At 41.2% G+C, this 22543-nt stretch overlaps 1 protein-coding gene across 1 annotated transcript in view; it reads right to left on the reverse strand.

Annotated features, from left to right (window-relative positions):
* Positions 1-22543, reverse strand: part of LOC138975483 (leucine-zipper-like transcriptional regulator 1) — a 32410-nt gene that overhangs the window by 1304 nt on the left and 8563 nt on the right. The window contains exons 7-21 of the mRNA XM_070348181.1: positions 22332-22471; positions 20945-21091; positions 20481-20535; positions 19881-19991; positions 18572-18664; positions 17905-17991; positions 16390-16504; positions 15579-15643; positions 13151-13267; positions 10155-10314; positions 8280-8458; positions 3226-3375; positions 2623-2676; positions 2312-2392; positions 1-1783 (exon numbers count right to left, since the gene is read on the reverse strand). The exon at positions 1-1783 is cut by the window's left edge and continues 1304 nt beyond it. Coding sequence (XP_070204282.1) covers positions 1637-1783; positions 2312-2392; positions 2623-2676; positions 3226-3375; positions 8280-8458; positions 10155-10314; positions 13151-13267; positions 15579-15643; positions 16390-16504; positions 17905-17991; positions 18572-18664; positions 19881-19991; positions 20481-20535; positions 20945-21091; positions 22332-22471 — 1701 coding nt within the window. The 3' untranslated portion in view covers positions 1-1636. The remainder of the gene's footprint in view (positions 1784-2311; positions 2393-2622; positions 2677-3225; positions 3376-8279; positions 8459-10154; positions 10315-13150; positions 13268-15578; positions 15644-16389; positions 16505-17904; positions 17992-18571; positions 18665-19880; positions 19992-20480; positions 20536-20944; positions 21092-22331; positions 22472-22543) is intronic.

Consider the following 22543-nt stretch of genomic DNA (forward strand, 5'->3'; position numbering starts at 1 on the left):
TGGTCCTCATAATCAAATTTGGTATCACAGTCCGTCACGCTGCAACTAACTGTGCAACTGCAACCAGCAAGAGTACAATTGTGCTCACTGGCTTTGTTGTCACAGATGATCTGTATCTTATGTCAGAATCCACTGCTGTTGCCGTGGATAATCTGCTATTCAACAGTCAAAATACACCAGCATTGTGGTTGCAGATAAGCTTTATCTGATGATCAGAAACTACTGGTGTTGTTGTCAAGGATAACCTGTATCTGATGATCAGAAATCGCTAGTTCTGCCATGGTTAATCTGTTATCCGACAGTAATGATACACCAGTATTGTGGCCTCAGCAGATATTTGTCAAATAAGCTACTGCCATCCTTGTAACAGATGATCTGTATCTGTTGATCATAACGACATAAGCCACTGGTGTTGTGGTCACAGATAACCTGTATCTGATGACCTGACGCACCCTGATGATATCAGTGCAGGATATTCTGTATCTGATGACCTGACGCACCCTGATGATATCAGTGCAGGATATTCTGTATCTGATGACCTGACGCACCCTGATGATATCAGTGCAGGATATTCTGTATCTGATGATCACACGCACCCTGATGATATCAGTGCAGGATATTCTGTATCTGATGATCACACGCACCCTGATGATATCAGTGCAGGATATTCTGTATCTGATGACAAGAAACCAACAGTGCTGTGGCTGCAGATGATCTGTAAGAAACCCACTGGTGTTGTTAAGTCACTTGATCTGTGTCGGATGATCGAGAAATCACTGGCTCTGTTGCTCAGATAATCTGTAAAACAGCTGGTCACATGTATACTGTATTCAACACTTTGGGAACCGTTGCTCTTGTGGTCACAGACGATCTGTCTTGTCACAAGATGATCTGTATCTGACGATATGATCTGTATCCGATGATCAGAAACCACAGGTGGCATTGTAACCCGTAATCTGTATCTGACGATCAGTATCCACTGGTGTTGTCACAAAATAATCTGCATCTGATGATCAGTATCCACTGGCTTTGTTGTCACACAATGATCTGTATCTGATGATCAGAAACGACTGGTGGCACAGTAACTGGTAATCTGTATCTGATTATCCACTGGCTTTATGTTTACGTGACCTGTATCTGATGATTAGAATCCACTGGTGGCGTTGTAACTGGTACTCTGTATCTGATGATCAGTATCCACTGGATTTGTTGTCACATGATGATCGGTATCTGATGATCAGAATCACTGGTGGCATTGTAACCCGTACTCTGTATCTGACGATCCACTTGCTTTGTTGTTACATAACCAGTATCTGATGATCAGAAACCACAGGTGGCATTGTAACCGGTAATCCGTATCTGACAATCAGTATCCACTGGCTTTGTTGTCACAAGATGGTTAGTATCTGATGATCAGAATCCACTGGTGGCGTTGTAACCGGTTATCTGTATCTGACGATTAGAATCCACTGGCAATTGTTGTCACATGACCTGTGTCCGGCGATCAGAATCCACTGGCTTTGTTGTAACATGACATGTATCTGACGATCAGAATCCACTGGCATTGTTGTCACATGACCTGTATCCGACAATCAGAATCCACTGACTTTGTTGTCACATTACATGTATCTGACGATCAGAATCCACTGGTGTTGTGGTCGCTGAGACTGGCGTTAGACATGTCCTGACAGAGACGAGACTCGCTCATCTCATCGGCCAGAGCCTGAAAGATCTCCAGCAGCATCTCTTTGCTCAGGCTCTCGATGTGAGGTAGTCGGGCCACCTGTGAACACAACAGATGGAAGAAATAAACACCTACATGAAGAAATGACTGGTTAAAATATAAATAATAAAATGGATACCTTACCAACCAAAGGCAAAGAAGTAAAACATGAAGAAAGACTGGGTAAGATATAGATATTTAAAGGATTACTTTAATGATTAAAGAAGAAAATAAATCAACGATAGATTACTTTAAAAAAAATAACTATATAATCAAGTATAACAATAACCCAATAAATACAAAAGTACATAACTGTAAAAATTTATAAATAAAAAGACATAAATCAATCAATGAATAACTTTTCTCTTCAAAACAAGGTTAATCTGGCTTTATAAAGCAAAAATAAATGTTCTACTCGGATTCACTATAAAAAGAAAGTAGAAACACAGATGAAAAGCAATACCCAAAACAATCAAATACAAAGTCATAATAAAAATAATTAAAAAAATAAAAAAATAAAACACAATCGTCTTGGATGTTTATTCTTTCATAAAGGATCAATTTGAATGCAGGAAATGATTCACTGACCTTTGGAAAGTTGTGTACAATGATGTTCAGGGCATGTTTCTTCATGTCCAATGCCTGGATTTTGTCAGCAGCTTCAAGAATCTAAAAAAGCATACAAACATTTTTTTTTTAAATTTTAATAAGAAGTATAATGCATGCAAGTTATATATCTTTCAGGCTAGCAACAGCACACATATCCACAAAAACACATGCACACCCACACATACACACACATATCTTAACACAACATATACAATGACATCATACTCATAAGCTGATAACCCAGAAACTGTAGCAGACAATCATTTGTACACACACAGAAATTGACTTACCTGTATAACATTCTGACAGGATACGTTCATCTCCAGATTGTGCTTGCAAAAGGCCTGAAATTTAACAAACATCATTATATCCCAAGTTGGCTAACAAAACAAGATACACACAGCAGCTAAATAAGAACCGAAGCAAAGCAAGAAAACCTGGCCAATACTTACATCAGAAACCATATATAACTAACCATACCATGAAAAATGCAAAAGGACATCCAGTTTAATTCCAAATTAAATATATAATTCAAAAGAAGCATACTATTCGTGGCTACGAAAACAGTTAAGAAATCTGCTGAATCAATCCTATGAGCTCAAACTAACACTTGATACAAGAATTAGCAAACACTTGATACAAGAATTAGCAAACACTTGATACAAGAATTAGCAAACACTTGATACAAGAATTAGCAAACACTTGATACAAGAATTAGCAAACACTTGATACAAGAATTAGCAAACACTTGATACAAGAATTAGCAAACACTTGATACAAGAATTAGCAAACAAAATCTTAAAATAAGCCAATTACAGCAGTACAGCCGTCTCACTGTTAAAAGAAAGGTCACAGCACCATTCTCCTGCAGTAAAAAAAGAAGCCTGATTTACCTGTAATCGGTTGTTGGTGAAGCCATAGAAGTAGGGGGCGGGGAAGAGGTAGAGGGAATCTTCGGGCGGCATTGTGACGTCTCCGTAGTAGACGTATCGTAACAGGCTGTCAAACGCCTGTCTGGACGGAACCATCTCTCCTATCGTGATCTGTAAGATTGGTAAAGTGTTTTAAAATTGCCGATAGACAATTTTCAGAAATAACTCTGTTGGGTTTGTATGGGCTGTGAAAGAGTGAATACTCTTACTGTGAATGAGTTGGCCTCACTAATGGCATGAGTTGGCCTCACTAATAGCATGAGTTGGCCTCACTAATAGCATGAGTTGGCCTCACTAATAGCATGAGTTGGCCTCACTAATAGCATGAGTTGGCCTCACTAATAGCATGAGTTGGCCTCACTAATAGCATGAGTTGGCCTCACTAATAGCATGAGTTGGCCTCACTAATAGCATGAGTTGGCCTCACTAATAGCATGAGTTGGCCTCACTAATAGCATGAGATGGCCTCACTAATAGCATGAGTATACACTCTATCTCAACCTATACAAGCATTATAAGATGTTTGATGGGTCGTTGACAGACCAGCTGTTTTGTCGTCCGAGGGGGAGCATATCGTCTTTTGTTTCATATTTATTGACCAAGGCCGAAGGCCGCGGTCAATAAATATGAAACAAAAGTCGATATGCCCTCCGAGGACTGACAAAAAAATCTGGTCTGACAACAACCCATCAAACATCGTTTTTGTCATCATTTTGGTAGCGCGAAAATAATTGCATCATCAACAGAGGGAGCCATGAGTTGAAACGCGAGTTTGGATTTGAAAATACCGTTTTTAGGGCCCCACCACGCTGTTGCAATCACTGAAGGCAGGCGCAAGAGTGAAGGCGCTACAAGTACAAGTGAAAGCGAGTCAAGGAGATCTGTGTATTAATTTGATGACATGTTGAGACAAGTATGTCAGGTTTGAGGAAGAAAAGTTCTGTAGGTTCCGACTAACTGAATGGTGTGTGAATCCAGCAGTACGCGTCTTCGACTTTGGGCAGACAGCGGCGTTTCATTGCAAAGAATGACCTACATTTTGCGTTTCCTTGCGATGGGATTGCCCCGCTGTTTCGAAGAGTTGCTTGTTTGCGGCACTGTCTCGGTTCGTGACATCTCTTAGCAGATATGTGGATTAAACGTGCGACGAATCGAGAGCAAGGAATAGCAGAAAGCAAAGATGAGTGAGTCGCTTTTCTCTTGTCTTCCCTCTTACCTGTGAGCCGATGAACCCCGAGCGTTTCTATTGGGTTTGGTTTTAAATATCCATGTAACCTGCTTTCTGTAACTATGGTAACTGGGCATTTATTCCCCGGGGAACATGACATTTATTTCCCAGATGCTTGTGAATGAAAACTCGTGAAAATGATGACAAGAGAGAGTTATTTCCCGAGTTCACCTATTTGCAGCCAGTGGTTGGCTTGAACCCTGCAACACGACTCTCTTCCTCTTTTTACATTTAGTCAAGTTTTGAACTACTGGACCGATCTTTATGAAATTTTACATGAGAGTTCCTGGGTATGATATCCCCAGACGTTTTTTTCTTTTTCTCGATAAATGTCTTTTATGACGTCATAACCGGCTTTTTGTAAAAGTTGAGGCGGCACTGTCACACCTTCATTTTTCCATCAAATTGATTGAAATTTTGGCCAAGCAATCTTCGACGGAGGCCGGACTTCGGTATTGCATTTCAGAATGAAGGCTTAAAAATTAATTAATGACTTTGGTCATTAAAAATCTGAAAATTGTAATTAAAATTATTTTTTTATAAAACGATCCAAAATTACTTTTATTTTTTAAGTTATTGAGACATCCCAGTGCACTAAGGGATTTATAGAGCAAATCGAGAAAATTCATTATTGAACGAAGCGCATAGCGCTGAGTTCAATAATTATTTTCGAGATTTGCTCTATAAATCCCTTAGTGCACTGGGATTGTTTCAATAACGATATTGTCAGTACCGCCAGAGAAAAAAGAAGATTCAAAAAGCACATTTTGCAACGCGCATTTGGATAGGCGTGACTGTGTGGTCAGGTTTGTGTCACTGGATCTACTTTTGTGTGGGCTGTCTCGAGTGTGTCGTGCTTTCGTCACACGCAAACTGTTGTTTTAATTTCTGTTGGTAAATTCCAGTGTAGCGTTAAGCTAAAAAGTGATGATCTTTCATAGAGACCTCATTTAAACTCGGAGAAAGGACTGTGCTCTTGGTTTTGAAACCTTCATCGAGCTTCGACAGATTGACTGTGCAGAGTTTTGCCCCTTGCCACGGTCGACGGAAAGCACATTTCCAAAATAAATGTGGCATGTTTCTCGTGTGGTATCTTTACTCATCGGGGAGTCTGGTACTACATATGAACGGTAAGAATGCTCTGAACCCTACACGTATTATATCCCCATCGTTTTTTTGTTCACATTTGCCCAACATGTTAATTTGCTGAGCGGGGTTTATGTCGTCTGCTAGGGCAATCAAACCACTGCATGCAGTCTGCACTGCCACTGAGTCTGCACGCACGAGGCACGCTGGTAATAAGTCTTGGTAAGAACGTTCTGAACCCTACACGTTTTCGATTACGATTGTTCTTGCCTTGAAATAATAATTCGGAAACCATTCATTTACTGAACTGATGCAGTCGTATTTCAGTGTAGTCAGTGCGGCTACGTATGACAGAGTCGATCGAGTCAGTCTTCCAAACTGGTCTAGCTGGTACGTTATCGGAATAACACTTGTGTTTTCTGCTAGCGGGTGGGAATTTTATATTAACTCATCATTTAGTAATGTGGATGATAAGCTACATGCCACAAACACGGCATATGAGAAGAATCTATGCAAGTCGGCGAGAATTTGATGAAATGCAGCGGCTTCTATTTTTAGATCAGTGGCAGCCGCACTTTGGCACAGGCACATGCAATCTGTCAGAAAAAAAACCACTTCTGCTTTAATTGAGAAGCAGGGAATTTATGGTCATTTGGTATTGTGGAGAATATAAGCTACATGTCATTCATTAATTCTGATAATGAGAGCACAGTCTTGCTTAGGCAAAGGGCGTAAGAATACGCTCTGTGGAAAAGTTAGCGCACTCCAAGAGTGCGCTAACAGTTTTAGCGCATCGCCATTAGCCAATCAACTGGTTCACATCAGTCATGTGACACCAGTACTTACTGACAATATTTTTTATCATGTTCTGATTCCCAAAACATATAGATATGTTATATTCGGATTAAAAACAAGCTCTGAAAATTAAAAATATAAAAATTATGATTAAAATTAAATTTCCAAAATCGTTTTAAAAACAATTTCATCTTATTCCTTGTCGGTTCCTGATTCCAAAAACATATAGATATGATATGTTTGGATTAAAAACACGCTCAGAAAGTTAAAACGAAGAGAGGTACAGTAAAGCGTGCTATGCAGCGCAGCGTAACCGCTACAGCACTGAACAGGCTCGTCACTTTCACTGCCTTTTGCACTAGCGGCGGACTACGGTCATTGTGAAAAAATGCAGTACGTTCAGTTTCATTCTGTGAGTTCCACAGCTTGACTAAATGTAGTAATTTCGCCTTACGCGACTTGTTTTTGATCTTCTTCTCCATTTACAGATCATCTTACCGTACTTTCCGGGTGACAAGGCGCTTCGTTATCTAAGACGCACCCCCTTCTTTTTAAAACAAGAAGAGCAAACGCTCGATCGAGTCACTTTCGCAGTTCTGAATATTATATGAGGCATCAGATGGACAGGAAGAAATTGCTATTCACAACACAATGAGTCACGTTCACATAAAATTTGAGCCCGGTCGATCACTTTTATAGTTTCCGAGAAAAGCCCAACGTTAAGTTGTGTGTTGCCGAACAGAAAAGGCTAGTTATCTCCCTTGTTTTTCTGATAACGTTCGTAAAAGGCTACAGATGTAAATACTTTGATGTAAAGAATAATCCTACAAAGTTTCAATCACATCCGATGAACTTTGTCAAAGATATAAAATGTCTAATTTTTCCTTTGACGCTGACCTGTGACCTTGAAAAAGGACGCAGGGGGCCGATAGGGCGCACCAAAATGACCCAGTTTTTGCCATGAGAGGTGGTTCCCCTGTGATATCTGAGAGAGGAAACACTTTCTGCACCGGGGTCAGTGACCGGTCAGTGACCGACTTTAACTGAGTGAAAATATGTGTGCTCTGCGTGTGCGGCCAGATCAAAGGCATTGTGATAGCTGGGTGGCCTTGTTAAAAGACACGACCTTCTTCCCAGGGGTCAATGACCCAGTTTTTGCCATGAGAGGTGGTTCCCCTGTCATATCTGAGAGAGGAAACACTTCCTGCATCGGGGTCAGTGACCGGTCAGTGACCGAGTTTAACAGAGTGGAAATCTGTGTGTGCGGCCAGATCAAAGGCAGGGCAGTACCTAGTAGCTGAAACATGCATTATCACAAGTTGTTTGACTGGTACTCAAGCGGTCTCTTTGATTTTTTTCGTATTTCATACACGGATTAGGCGCTTCGTTATACAAGACGCAGGGGTCGAACTCGAGGAAAAAAGTCGCGCCTTATGACCCGGAAAGTACGGCAAGTCTTGTCTGCGTCACAAAGCTAGCTATTCATTGGAGAATCTCTGCTGTAGCCTGCAGTTTTCTATGTAGGCTGATATCACATTCATAAAATTGTATATCAGGATGCTATAGGTATTGTTGTTCAAAGATACTACAGTGTTCTAGACGATCGAACGTGTAGCAAAGACCTGTACGTCTACGTGTAGATATTGCGTCACCTGTGACTCACTTTTTTCTCCAATGTTCCAAATGCATACGTTGTTTTGCTCCCACCAAGACTGCAGATCTTGGCAAACGCGTGACGTAAAAACTAGATTTGATGACGTTACACGTACACGTTCCCCGTACACGTGCTGAAAAGTGCTGATCTAGACCTGTCTACTCTTACAAGCAGTGTGTTATCAGGGATTCAGGGGAGGGGGAAGGTAAAGCATAAACCCTTCTCGCATCTATCACACAAAAGCTGACTCACGTTGACCTGGTTGTTCTCAGGCCTGAAGGAACGGAACATGGCCTCGAAGTAGGAGCTGCGGGCAGCCAGGATGGCGGTGTGGGCGGGGATCAGACAGCCGTCGAGCACCAGCGTGATGTCACAGGACTCCCTCCCCGATACCTTCAGAAAATTCTCCAGGTCCTTCTCTAGGGTCACATCTGGGGAGAAAGAGGGATAGATACACAAGCTCTTGAAAAAAAGTTAACTTTGACCATGAAATACCAGTGCTGTTATGCTATTTTGTGGAATAAATTCATGTTCTCTTCTTGTTCTGTCTCTCTCTCTTTAAGATTGACGATCCTGTCTACTGTTGACTTTGCTTATCCTTTCAGGTGATCCACAGAGTTTTTTCATTTCATTTTCATTTTCATTACTTTATTTTTCCATTGCTGGGAAATTTGGGTGGCTTCCCCCCAATGGAAGGCTAGCAGCAACAGAGTTGCGCTACCCAGGTGTGTGCGTGTTTATAGGTGTAACCAGCCACCTGCACTTATGGCAGAATGACCGAGGTCTTTTACATGCCACAGTGGTGACACGGGGTGGAACATGGATACCGTCTCTGAGTTTCCACATAAAGTTGACTAGTGTCCGGTGTGACGTTTTCATCTTTCGCCGTGTTGATATTTCGCTTCTCGGCCTCGTTGATCTAGTATAAACTCTACACTGAACAAAAAAACACCCTTCGATAGTACTGATGAGCGACCTTGTGTACCTTACATTCATGGGGCCAAATTTGTCCGACCAATTTGTTTTATTTAACTTAGAAATTTGATTCATCCTAAAATGTTTTTCTTCTTACTCAAGGGACGTAACCACTCAGTACACGTTTTCGAAGAATTCGATTTTGGGGGTGAAATCTATTAAATTTTACCACCAATTTTCTTCACATGCAAGAAACTGACATGCTTTTCGTCCATAAATAATTTCACTTCTTAATTTTACCAGGAAACAACCGTGTTTCAGTCTTGTATATGTCGAGGGGGAAATATGTACACAGGCGAAAGATGAAATCGTGACACCGGCCCGGCCCAGATTCGAACCTGTGACTCGGGGATCACAAGTCCAATGCTCTACCAACTGAGCTACCGGGCGAACAATAAAACATAATTACAAAGACAAATGCTTCCAATCTGAAGCTGCTGTTGCACTCACTTACCTGTTACATTTGATCCGAAGTTTCAGAACCACAAGAAATTTAAGAAGGTAGGTATAGTGGGTGCAACAGACTTAAAGGTACAGTAATACAACTGCTGCAAAAGCTTGACCATAAATACTCATAGTCTCAGTTTGTTCTTTGCAGAAATGTAACTCTAATTTGAATGCCTGTTAAATGTATTAACATATGCAAAATGATGACCATACATGGTGTGTCATTAAGGTTCATGAGAAGGTAAGCAAAACGATCAGCTTTCATACATTCTTCAAATATTCTGTTTGTTATGTTTGGTAGTACATGGTACAACCAATTAAAAATGCAGAGAACTTGTTCTTGTGCTATATCTGCACCGGTTGAGTTTGGACAATATCAACCATCACAAAGAAAGTTATTCCTGACACTAGACAATTTAATGGCATATGTGCATCTAAAACAAATAAGTTGTCCCTCACTTCTGTACAGTTGAAACTAATAGTTTTTCCAAATTTAAAAACAAGAAAGGTATGTTATTGAAGCGTTACATTTATAACAAAACAAAACGTTAAGTTGTGAACGTAACGTTTTGCTATGCTATAAATATAACGTTCCAGTAACAAACCTTTCCTGGTTTTGGATAACACTTTTCCCCTTACCTCTAAATCTTGCCCATGCCATTTTTTCATGTCAATCATGCCTGCAGCAAGAAAAGTACAGACTACCTCTCATGTTGTCGCCATGGGGATCAACCAGTCGTTGCTGCGGCATCTGTTTCCGTCGTATAATTTCCACCATGAGGGGCTGCTCCAGCGTCTCAAACTCTCGACTCATCACGATCTGGCTGTAGTTGCTGTCTTTCACCACAAAGCGCAGACAGTACTCCTGTAAAATGTACCCATGATGTGTTGAAAATGTGTTGAAAATGTTATGAGATTGTCAGTTATTTATTCTACGTACATGAGAGAGACCACCCATGAGATAACAATATCGTTCAATTCACACGTGGGTATACATGTGTCATGTAAATGAGGTCAAGGCTAAATAGTCTGGCAGGGACCTGACTTTCCACTGCTCATGATGCCAAAGTCACTGAGAAAAACGTCTTTCTGGAAACATATGTATGTCTCAGTTACTGCAAGTTCCTACACCATTTGTACTGCTAAAAGTTATACAATCACATCCCCCAACTGCGACCAGTGCCAATTTATGGCAGTTCACTTTCCTCAGGGAGAAAGTAGCACTAACTTCTGTGTAAGCACCACAGAAGTGGACGTCTGAAGAAACAAACGAGGAAAAAGATTTCCATGACGGAAAATTCTCAGGACTATATGTAATTCCATTGTACTTGTAAAAAAAAAAAAGTGGTCATTGACACTTAACTCATTGTCTCCCAGGTACGGATATATCCGTACCCACTCATATAGCTCTATCTGACCAGGTACGGATATATCTGCTCAGACTGTTATCTTCAGTCGCTTCCTGTAACGTCCATTTAACGCCTGCATTCTAGCGTATTGATACACAGTTACTACACAGTTACTACAATTCTGAGTGACCTGCTGCAGCACAGCTGGTCTCGGGTAACAAAATCATGGTCAACATAGGTGGGGTAGAAAGTTTTAAGCACACAAACATGTGATCACTTCACCTTACAAAGACAGAACAATGTGAAGAAAGAACCAGAAAACTAACCACTTGTAAGCATGAGCAAGCTGGCAAAATGAAAATGTAAAGCTGAACAACTTGGCTAATTTTTGAGTGGTCTGATCTATGCTTTGACCTTTTTTCCCCAAGAATCACTGCTACACGAAAAAGGGAAGAGAGTTAAATGAGCATTTTATTTTTAGTTCAGCCATGGACACATATATATATGGCTTGCTGGTATCCAGAATTCCAGTAATTTGGTAAGTGTTGAAGCAGGCAGTGTACTAGCAAATAATGTGGCGTCTGAACAAGGGGAGAGTAATGATGATCCCATGGTATTAGGGGGTCTGAAAATATATGTCAGGCAGTTTTCACACACCAAATGCACCTGGTGGTGGCTGTTCTGTTTCAGAAGCCAGTTAAGACGGGCGCAATGGCTTGGTGGTACGACGCCGGCCTCCAAAGCGGAAGGTTGTGGGTTCGAATCCCGGCTGCGCCTGGTGGGTTAAGGTGGAGATTTTTCTGATCTCCCAGGTCAACTTATGGGCAGGCCTGCAAGTGCCTTATGCCCCTTCGTGTGTACACGCAAGCACAAGACCAAGTGCGCACGGAAAAGATCCTGTAATCCATGTCAGAGTTCAGTGGGTTATAGAAACACGAAAATACCCAGCATGCTTCCTCCGAAAGCGGCGTATGGCTGCCTAAATGGTGGGGTAAAAACAGTCATACACGTAAAAGTCCACTCGTGCAAAAAAAACAACCCACGAGTGCAAGAAGAAGAAGAAGCCAGCTAAAAATAAAACAAGTCGCGTAAGGCGAAAATACAATATTTAGTCAAGTAGCTGTCGAACTCACAGAATGAAACTGAACGCAGCAAGACCGTATACTCGTAGCATCGTCACTCCACCGCCCGTGGCAAAGGCAGTGCCCGTGGAATTGACAAGAAGAGCGGGGTATTCGTTGCGCTAAGAAGGATAGCACGCTTTTCTGTACCTCTCTTCGTTTTAACTTTCTGAGCGTGTTTTTAATCCAAACATATCATATCTATATATTTTTGGAATCAGGAACCGACAAGGAATACGATGAAAGTGTTTTTAAATTGATTTCGAAAAAAAAAATTTGATAATAATTTTTATATATTTAATTTTCAGAGCTTGTTTTTAATCCAAATATAACATATTGATATGTTTTTGGAATCAGCAAATGATGGAGAATAAGATAAACGTAAATTTGGATCGTTTTATAAATTTTTAATTTTTTTTACAATTTTCAGATTTTTAATGACCAAAGTCATTAATTAATTTTTAAGCCACCAAGCTGAAATGCAATACCGAACCCCGGGCTTCGTCGAAGAGTACTTGACCAAAATTTCAACCAATTTGGTTGAAAAATGAGGGCGTGACAGTGCCGCCTCAACTTTCACGAAAAGCCGGATATGACGTCATCAAAGACATTTATCAAAAAAATGAAAAAAACGTTCGGGGATTTCATACCCAGGAACTCTCATGTCAAATTTCATAAAGATCGGTCCAGTAGTTTAGTCTGAATCGCTCTACACACACACACACACAGACACACACACACACGCACACACGCACATACACCACGACCCTCGTTTCGATTCCCCCTCGATGTTAAAATATTTAGTCAAAACTTGACTAAATATAAAAAGCTAATGGTTCCGCACAAGTCTCACTCACTGTTGCAGTCTAGGCTAAGGGTGCTTGCATCCCTTTGTTTCTTGGATCTGGGCCATTTGTGCACTGCCTCATTTGGTTATGATTCTTTTTTTTCTTTTTTTTTTGTATTCTCTTTCTGTGGAGCTTTTTATTATTTTTTTTGTACATGTATATGCTTTACATTACAGCACATCACTAGACAAGGGGACACATGCATAAAACAGAACACACTTGGACAATTACAACACACAGGGGGTGGGGGTGGATGGTCATGGTTTGGTGGTAGCAGTATCAAGAATGTGTAAAGGAATCTTCGGGTTATGATTCTAAAAAACAACAACAAATGAACTTTGTTCTGGTTGTACCATAGCAGAAGTGAATGAATCATGAATGACCTTGAGGAAATTGAGTTTCATCTTGGCGGCATTGTGCAGGGCCCCCAGCACAGTGCGATGACTGATGCACGCCTCCAGGAACTGTACGCACAGGTGTTCCAGTCGGTTCATGTGGAACTGCACAGCAGAACACCATTCACATTAATACACAGGTGTTCCAGTCAGTTCCTGTGGAACTGCTCAGAACACACCATTCATATTATTACACAGGTGTTCCAGTCGGTTCATGTGGAACTGCACAGAACACACCATTCATATTATTACACAGGTGTTCCAGTCGGTTCATGTGGAACTGCACAGCAGAACACCATTAATATTATTACACAGGTGTTCCAGTCGGTTCATGTGGAACTGCACATAACACACCATTCATATTATTACACAGGTGTTCCAGTCGGTTCATGTGGAACTGCACAGCACACACCATTCATATTAATACACAGGTGTTCAAGTCGGTTCATGTGGAACTGCACAGCACACACCATTCATATTATTACACAGGTGTTCCAGTCGGTTCATGTGGAACTGCACAGAACACACCATTCATATTAATACACAGGTGTTCCAGTTGGTTCATGTGGAACTGCACAGAACACACCATTCATATTATTACACAGGTGTTCCAGTCGGTTCATGTGGAACTGCACAGCACACACCATTCATATTAATACACAGGTGTTCCAGTCGGTTCATGTGGAACTGCACATAACACACCATTCATATTATTACACAGGTGTTCCAGTCGGTTCATGTGGAACTGCACAGAACACACCATTCATATTAATACACAGGTGTTCAAGTCGGTTCATGTGGAACTGCACAGAACACACCATTCATATTAATACACAGGTGTTCCAGTCGGTTCATGTGGAACTGCACAGCACACACCATTCATATTATTACACAGGTGTTCCAGTCGGTTCATGTGGAACTGCATATAACACACCATTCATATTATTACACAGGTGTTCCAGTCGGTTCATGTGGAACTGCACAGAACACACCATTCACATTAATACACAGGTGTTCCAGTCGGTTCATGTGGAACTGCATAGCACACACCATTCATATTATTACACAGGTGTTTCAGTCGGTTCATGTGGAACTGCACATAACACACCATTCATATCATTACACAGGTGTTCCAGTCGGTTCATGTGGAACTGTACAACACACACCATTCATATTAATACACAGGTGTTCCAGTCGGTTCATGTGGAACTGCACAGCACACACCATTCATATTAATACACAGGTGTTCCAGTCGGTTCATGTGGAACTGCACAGAACACACCATTCACATTAATACACAGGTGTTCCTGTCGGTTCATGTGGAACTGCACAGAAGACCCAAATGAACCGTAAACATTTATACTTATCATGCTGCCAACAACACATTCACCAGGCAGGAAGTTAAGCTTACATCTACCCTACAGACTACTGGCACGGTTGGCCTAGTGGTAAGGCGTCCGCCCCGTGATCGGGAGGTCATACCTAAGACTTTAAAATTGGCAATCTAGTGGCTGCTCCACCTGGCGTTTGGCATTATGGGGTTAGTGCTAGGACTGGTTGGTCCGGTGTCAGAATAATGTGACTGGGTGAGACATGAAGCCTGTGCTGCGATTTCTGTCTTGTTTGTGGCGCACGTTATATGTCAAAGCAGCACCGCCCTGATATGGCCCTTCGTGGTCGGCTGGACGTTAAGCAAACAAACAAACAAACAAACCCCACAGACTCACATATATTCACTTGAAGTACAGGGGAAGCCCCCTTTCAAGACCCTCCATTTTAAGACCTTGCACTTTCAGTTTGTTCGTTCATAACCTCTGCAGATCCACCTCCATTTTAAGACCTTGCACTTTCAGTTTGTTCGTTCATAACCTCTGCAGATCCACCTCCATTTTAAGACCTTGCACTTTCAGTTTGTTCGTTCATAACCTCTGCAGATCCACCTCCATTTTTAGGACTCCCTACTTTTTAAAGTATGGTTTTCTCTGATTTTTCTGGTTTTATAATGGGAGTTCCACTGCACACACATTCTTGGATCCGAGTTTGAAAACTCTGCATTCCTTGGTCTATGCTCAGGTCAAGGATTTCTTCATTCTTTTCACAGACAAATCATGTTATCAAATGTGTCTCCTATGCAATAAATGATTCAAAACATAACTCTGTCATCCAGACAAGGCCACAGCATACAAGCTTTACAATTTACTGACCACTTTTCCCACCTCTACCCCCATCCTCCCTCCTTTAGCTCCAACCCCCCCCCCCCCCCCCCCCCTTCTCCTCGTAACAGCAGCAGCTCTGTGCTAGCTGGCAAACACGTACACATGTACCCTCCAGAATACAAGAAGATTTTTTTAGTATGATTATTCAAAACAGCAGAAGTTCCAGCAAGTCAAAACCTGATCATCTCAAATTCACGTACCTGCAGTGACAGCTGGTAAACATCCATCATAATGAGGATCACTTCATTGCTGTTGGGCTCTTCACCTGAAGAAAACACAACATCTCATTCAGAAGAAAAAAAACAGAAAAAAATCCCTCCTTGCTAATAAAAATAAAATTGAATTGAATAATATGATAAAATAAATTAAATAAAAGAAAAGAAAAAATAGAATAAATTTTTTTTTTTAAATAATAATACTGATCTCACTCTGACCAAACTCTGCAATATAAAAGTACCCGACCCAAAGCTATACACAACATCTGCGATACCACAAAACAAATAACAGCATGAACGCCCTCTCTGTCATGAAAACGGAATGCTATGTCCCAACACTTCCATATATCTTCATGTTCTCAATCAGGCCACCACTGACGGCATCAGTCGTCATATGCCAAAATATGCAAGCAGTAGGTTAATCCAGAAGAACAAATAAACGGACAACCAAGGTGGTTTCACACCCAAAACCTCACTGACATGACTCGATTAAAAAGAATCTTGTTTAAACCAAATCTCAGTTCCCTTGGTTTTTTTTTAACACAGTCTGAAGGAAGGCAATCAAGCAGAATTTGGCAAATTAACTTTTTGTCACAAGCAAGCGCCACTGCACAAAACTACGGCTGAAATTAAATCATTTCAGGATAAATTCTTTTTCTTCGTTCATGTGCTGAAACTCCCACGTTTGTTTTTCTTCATGTATGACCGTTTTTACCCTGCCATTTAGGCAGCCACACGCCATTTTCGGGGTAGATTTCAGGATCAATAAACAGGGACAAAACCTTTCTAGACTAACCTTTCTTGGTGGGGTGGATCCTGTCTGTGTAGATGTAGGAGAGAACCATCTCAAAAGCACTGGGGTTGGTGTCGGGCAGCTGGACCACCAGGCCACCATTCTCATTCAGCTCTCCCTGTGGATATTAGATAGCTCAGATTTACAATGGAAACCCTCTTTGAAAACCTCAACAAATCTGAGAAAATAAGGTTTTAAAAAGGCGGGAGTGTTAACTCATTCGCTGCGTGTCGGAACTGGAATTCCGACACCTGTGTTTAGCGTTGGCTGCGTGCCGGTACTTGAGTTCCGACGGATATCACGAATTTTTAACGGTGTAAACGGTCCTGCTGACCAAGGGAAACAACCCCTGCAATGAACTTCTATCTGTCTACAGTGGTACCATTCACTGTAAACAGTTCCTTCCCTTAAATTGTTGGGATTAATAAAAATTTTGTTGACTGTGTGCGACCCACGTGTTTTGACTTTTCCAAGATGGCGGATCGTTCTGCTGAGACGTAGTAACTTGAAAAGAGTGCTAGAACGTGTTATTCAGTACGGTTCTGATCTTGACCTCAGTGATGATGATAGTGGAGATGATATTTTAGATTCTGGTGACGATTTTGTGTCAATGGACGATCATTTGGGTGATGATTCGGGCAATGCAAGTGTCGATCATGACATTGTGTATGATGAACCCATGACGTAGAAAGTTTTTTTGTTTTGCTTCAAATTGGATATTTTGCCTGGATATGAAGACAACAAAAGGTATGTACTTTCAAATGTTTCATATATTTTCTAAAAGAGTAAGTTCCAAACTTTGCAAAAACATAAGGTATGTAAGGTTATCTTGTGTTGTTGATTTTTAATAATTTTTTCAAAATGGCTCTAAATCGCGCGTTGGCAGGGAACACAGGGGAAATTTAGACGCGCAGCGAATGAGTTAAACCAGAGGTAAATTTCAGAGGCTATGAACAGAAAATCTGAAGAAAAAAATCAAGGAGGAAGAGAAAAAAGTCTTTAATTGGTGGGGTCCATTGTAGTACACAGCCATTAATAACTATGAAATATTACGAAAAAGAAAATAGAGATCTCCTGTAAGAGACACAGTAGTAGATAACCTCTCAAAAAGCCATGCTGCAAGAGATAATGGCCACGTCAGGTCTGTCTTTTTCATCTCCTCGTCTCTGATGTGGGTTTGCCTGTGTGTAAGTTTGTCTGCAAGTCCCTGCTGCTCTTTCATGTGACCTCTTTTACAACCCTTTGATTCAGTGTGTGTATGTATGTATGTGTGTGTGTGTGTGTGTGTGTGTGTGTGTGTGTGTGTGTGTGTGTGTGTGTGTGTGTGTGTGTGTGTGTGTGTGTGTGTGTGTGTGTGCATGTTTATGAGTGTGTACATGGATGTTGCCGGGATTTATTTACTCTGACAAATTTGTCATGATGGCCATAACAGTTTTCGCAATTTGTTCAAGTTTACGTGCATGGGTGTGTGTACCCGTCTGTGAAAATTGCCATAGAAACAGCTTACATAACACCTACCTGTGTCTTGGCTTTTCTGATCTTGTCTCTGAGCCATGGAGAGCGGGCAGCCACCAGAGCTATGTGTGCGCTGATCTTGGTCTCTTCCTGAAAGTATCAGGAAAAAATTGGTTTAAAAAAGTATTTTTATTGGTGCAAAACAATAACCCAGAATACAAAAATAAAGAATAGTTAGCTAATGAAATGTTCTATCTTCAATAATTCAACTTAAGCCTATATTACATGACCCAGAAAAAGAATCCTCTGACACAGGTTCTGCTGATCTGGTCCTTTAGCCATTGTTATTCTACCATGATCATACTCCTGACTACAGCTGCTGTTGTTCATGGTGGAGATGCCCTGTTCTTTAACTGTTCACATCATTCATTTTGCAGTATCTATCTGAATTTACGCTGTTTTCATAGCTGCCTTTATACAGGTACTTCAAATCAGCAGTCAAGCTTTCAGTATCATCAATCCATCCCCACATTTTTTTTTTATTCAATTTTTGTTTTGTTTGAAGGGGTAACATTTTTCTTCTTCTAGGGTTAGGAGAAAAAAATAGGGTTGGACAGGGAATCTGAAACATTGTTTTTACTTGGCCTAAAAGGACACGTGCTGTGAAGGGACACTTTTAGCAACTTCGTAGAGGGTCCTTTCAATACAGGTACCACTGTACAATACTAACCCCTCCAACAATGAAATCTACATCACAGAACTGCTTGCTCTCCAGAAGTTTGCCGTAGTCTTCGTGCAGGGTGCAGCGGGGATAGCTGGAGAACTGAAAGAAAATACCCAACATTAATTTCATTCCAAACAAGGTGTACACACTCTTTAACATAAACACCATTTTTTGTTTTGTTTTTTTGTTTTTTTTGTTTGTTTGCTTAACGCCCAGCCGACCACGAAGGGCCATATCAGGGCGGTGCTGCTTTGACATATAACGTGCGCCACACACAAGACAGATGTCGCAGCACAGGCTTCATGTCTCACCCAGTCACATTATTCTGACACCGGACCAACCAGTCCTAGCACTAACCCCATAATGCCAGACGCCAGGCGGAGCAGCCACTAGATTGCCAATTTTAAAGTCTTAGGTATGACCCGGCCGGGGTTCGAACCCACGACCTCCCGATCACGGGGCGGACGCCTTACCACTAGGCCAACCATAAACACCATTAACTTCATTCCTTGTAAAGCTTTTGTCCACAGCACACCCAATGTATGCACTATTCTTTGCACAGAATGTTACCATACCATGCTCAGGAAAGTACATTCAAACAAAAAGGGAGGACAGTCCTACCTTGGATCATTAGTTCCAATCCAGGCCGGGACAGACACAGGTCAACATTCATGTGCAAGACAATAACCAACATTAAAGATGCAAGATTTTGTCCATTGTAGAAAACCACACACAATTGATAAATTTATAAAACGCCAATGAAGAAGGACGCTCAGCTGTAGAGAGAAAGAAAGAAAGAAGGAAAAAGGAAAAAAAAACAAAAACCATAGGGTTTCATTCTTTTCATTTATTTTTCAGCTTGAAGCGGACTGCATGCAACTGAGGCAAAAAAAAGAGGAAAATAACAACAAAAAAAACAACCAACATTCATGTGCAAACTCAGAGATGGTTTCCATGTTCCAACCCCGTGACACCACAGTGGTACATAAAAGGCATCAGTCATAAGTGCACACATAAACACGCAAACACCTGGGTAGCGCGACTCTTGTTGCTGCTGGCTTTCCACTGGGAGAAAGCAATCCAAATTCACCAGCAATGGTATAATACAGTAATGAAAATGACAAATTTAACGCCCCCCCCCCCCCCCCCCCCCCCCCCCCCCCCCAAGGACTGAACTGAACTGCTTGTTTACAAATTATACATCATTCAATGCACAGTGGACAGTGGCTAAGAATGCGGTATTTTTCTGTGATAAGAATTTTTACTCTTTAATTCTTCAACAACAACAACAAAAGAAAACAATATATAAACTCACCTGGAACCTGTATATCTCTCCACTCCTGACGTTGTTGTCGACAGTGCCACCAAATATATACATGGCATCCCCAACCACAGCTGCCGCATGGAACAGACGACCCAAGGGAACCTGGATAGCACACAACGCCTATGTTTTGCAGGTTGATGTAGTAAATAGTGTACCAAATACTGACTATGTCCATGCAGTCACAAAGAACAATATTTCATACAAACATACAAGAAACATGCGCAAGCAGACACGCAGACATGCACACTCTCTTTCTCTCTATCTCTCTCTCTATCTCTCACACAAACATATCCACACACTCATTCTTTTTCTGTCAAACATGCTTTCTCTGAGTGTCTGTCTGTCTGTCTGTCTGACACACACACACACACACACACACACACACACACACACACACACACACACACACACACACACACACACACACACACACACACACACACAAACAGCTGCCAACTGCACATTTTTCAGAAAGATCTTTTTCTATTTATTTGTTCAATAAATGTGGTGAAAATGATTTCAGAAGCCAAATTCACACTTAACACCTGAGCTAAGGAAACTTTTACGAAGGTGGAGAGGTTGCAACATTACCTGACTGTCATGAGAAGGTTGCACAATAGACCAGGTTTGAGAATCCAGATCAAAACTGTTCAAACAAACACAAATATTTATCACTTTTTTGTTCAAATCATGTTGTTTCTTCACACTGTCTGCCTGTGGGTATTTTTCATTTCGTATAAAGCCACCAAATAAAAATGCCCTATGTTTTAATGGACAACACATTTCTTATTGCTTGCATCCGTTAAAAGGTCTGGTTAAACTAACAAGAACTATAATTATGTTATCTGCAAAAGAAAGATGGTGAAGTTAAAGCCTAAAAAAATGTAAAATTAAATGCTGCTCATGAAATTAAAAAAAACTAACAATCTGTTTGTGTTAAAACATATTCATTCTGACAGATACCTAACGCAATGCTAATAAGTAATTCTCTTCAACAAACAGAAAAAACACTTAATGAAACTGAACAAACACACAATGAACACAACAACACATACCAGTGCAGTTCGTTGGGCAGTGTCTGACCAGTGGCTCCACCAAAGACGTAGAGATGTCGGTCAAAAGACACCATGGTGTGACCGTAACGTTTCTCTGGGGGAGGGGGAGCGCCGCGCAGTATGTGTTCCGTAGAGATTCTGGTCCATCTGTTTCAATGTGACACAACAAGGATGTGATTTTGAGGTGACAGTAGCCATGCAGACTATCATTAAAGAATTTCTTCAAAATTCCGAAAGTAAAATTTATTTCTATTTTGTCTCAACGAAACAGCAAATCTGCCCTTCATTCCCAGAAATGAAATGACAATAAGTCAATAGTCACCTCAACAACCACAACTCCCAAATGGGTAACAAAAAGTCTGAACCCCTGACCCTGTTAATCAACAAAGAAAAAACCAAACGGACAGCTTTTCAATAAGTGTAAGATTTTTTGCAATGCATACAGAAAAGACACAAACAGGAGGCCATATCCACATAAAAAGTCAAGGTTTTACTTTTAGACACTTTAATTTTTCCAATATTTATTCACAAATATTTCACCCACAAGATATGTATATATGAGGTAGGCCTGGGCTGAGATGCACGATGTAAAACTGGGTGCCACTGAACCGGGTGGGAACAAGCTGCGGGATCTGATTGATACAAGTCACAATAATCGTCAACTTCAACCAAACCAACCCAATTCGGGTGGCACCCAGTTTTGCTTTGCGCATCTTAGGCACACCAAAAAAAATAGTCTGTTTACGGTATCCCGACCGACCCTATTTTTTCGCGCGACCCTAGACTTTTTTTTTGGCATTTGGGGGAGAAAAAAATTTATAAAAAAAAGTCTGTTTTTTGGCAAAATAACTTAAAAATATGGTTTTTTTGGGGGGGAAAAAAAATTAAAAAAATAAAAATCCCGACCTATTTTTGGGGCCTATGTTAGCGTAAACAGACTTTTTTTTGTTGGCCTTAGCCTTAGTCACATCACTTCCAACTACTTGTCAGTTTTTACATCTTTAGAAACGCTGTTTAATCGGACACAATAAACCCACTGACAATATCTCTTCCTAGACAGACTTTGTTTGTTTGTTTGCTTAACGCCCAGCCGACCACGAAGGGCCATTTCAGGGCGGTGCTGCTTTGACATTTAACACACAACACAGAAGTCGCAGCACAGGCTTCATGTCTCACCCAGTCACATTATTCTGACACCGGACCAACCAGTCCTAGCACTAACCCCATAATGCCAGACGCCAGGCGGAGCAGCCACTAGATTGCCAATTTTAAAGTCTTAGGTATGACCCGGCCGGAGTTCGAACCCATGACCTCCCGATCACAGGGCGGACGCCTTACCACTAGGCCAACCGTGCCGGTCCCTAGACAGACTAAAAGTGTTACTTACTGGTTCTGTTGAAAGTTGAACTGGAAGAGGTTGTTGGTGATCTTAGCTCCGCTCTGCCCTGAGAAGACGTACATGCAATCTCTGGCCACAGCCAGTGCAAAGTTGCAACATGTCGGAGGAATGTCGCCGCTTTGGTTTACCTGCAATCAAAGAAGTCGAAGATAATCACATGTTCCTAATAAGAAACAATGTTCGGAGGATGTGGAAGAATG

The sequence above is a fragment of the Littorina saxatilis genome, linkage group LG9, assembly GCF_037325665.1.
Source record: "Littorina saxatilis isolate snail1 linkage group LG9, US_GU_Lsax_2.0, whole genome shotgun sequence".
Lineage (NCBI taxonomy): Eukaryota > Metazoa > Mollusca > Gastropoda > Littorinimorpha > Littorinidae > Littorina > Littorina saxatilis.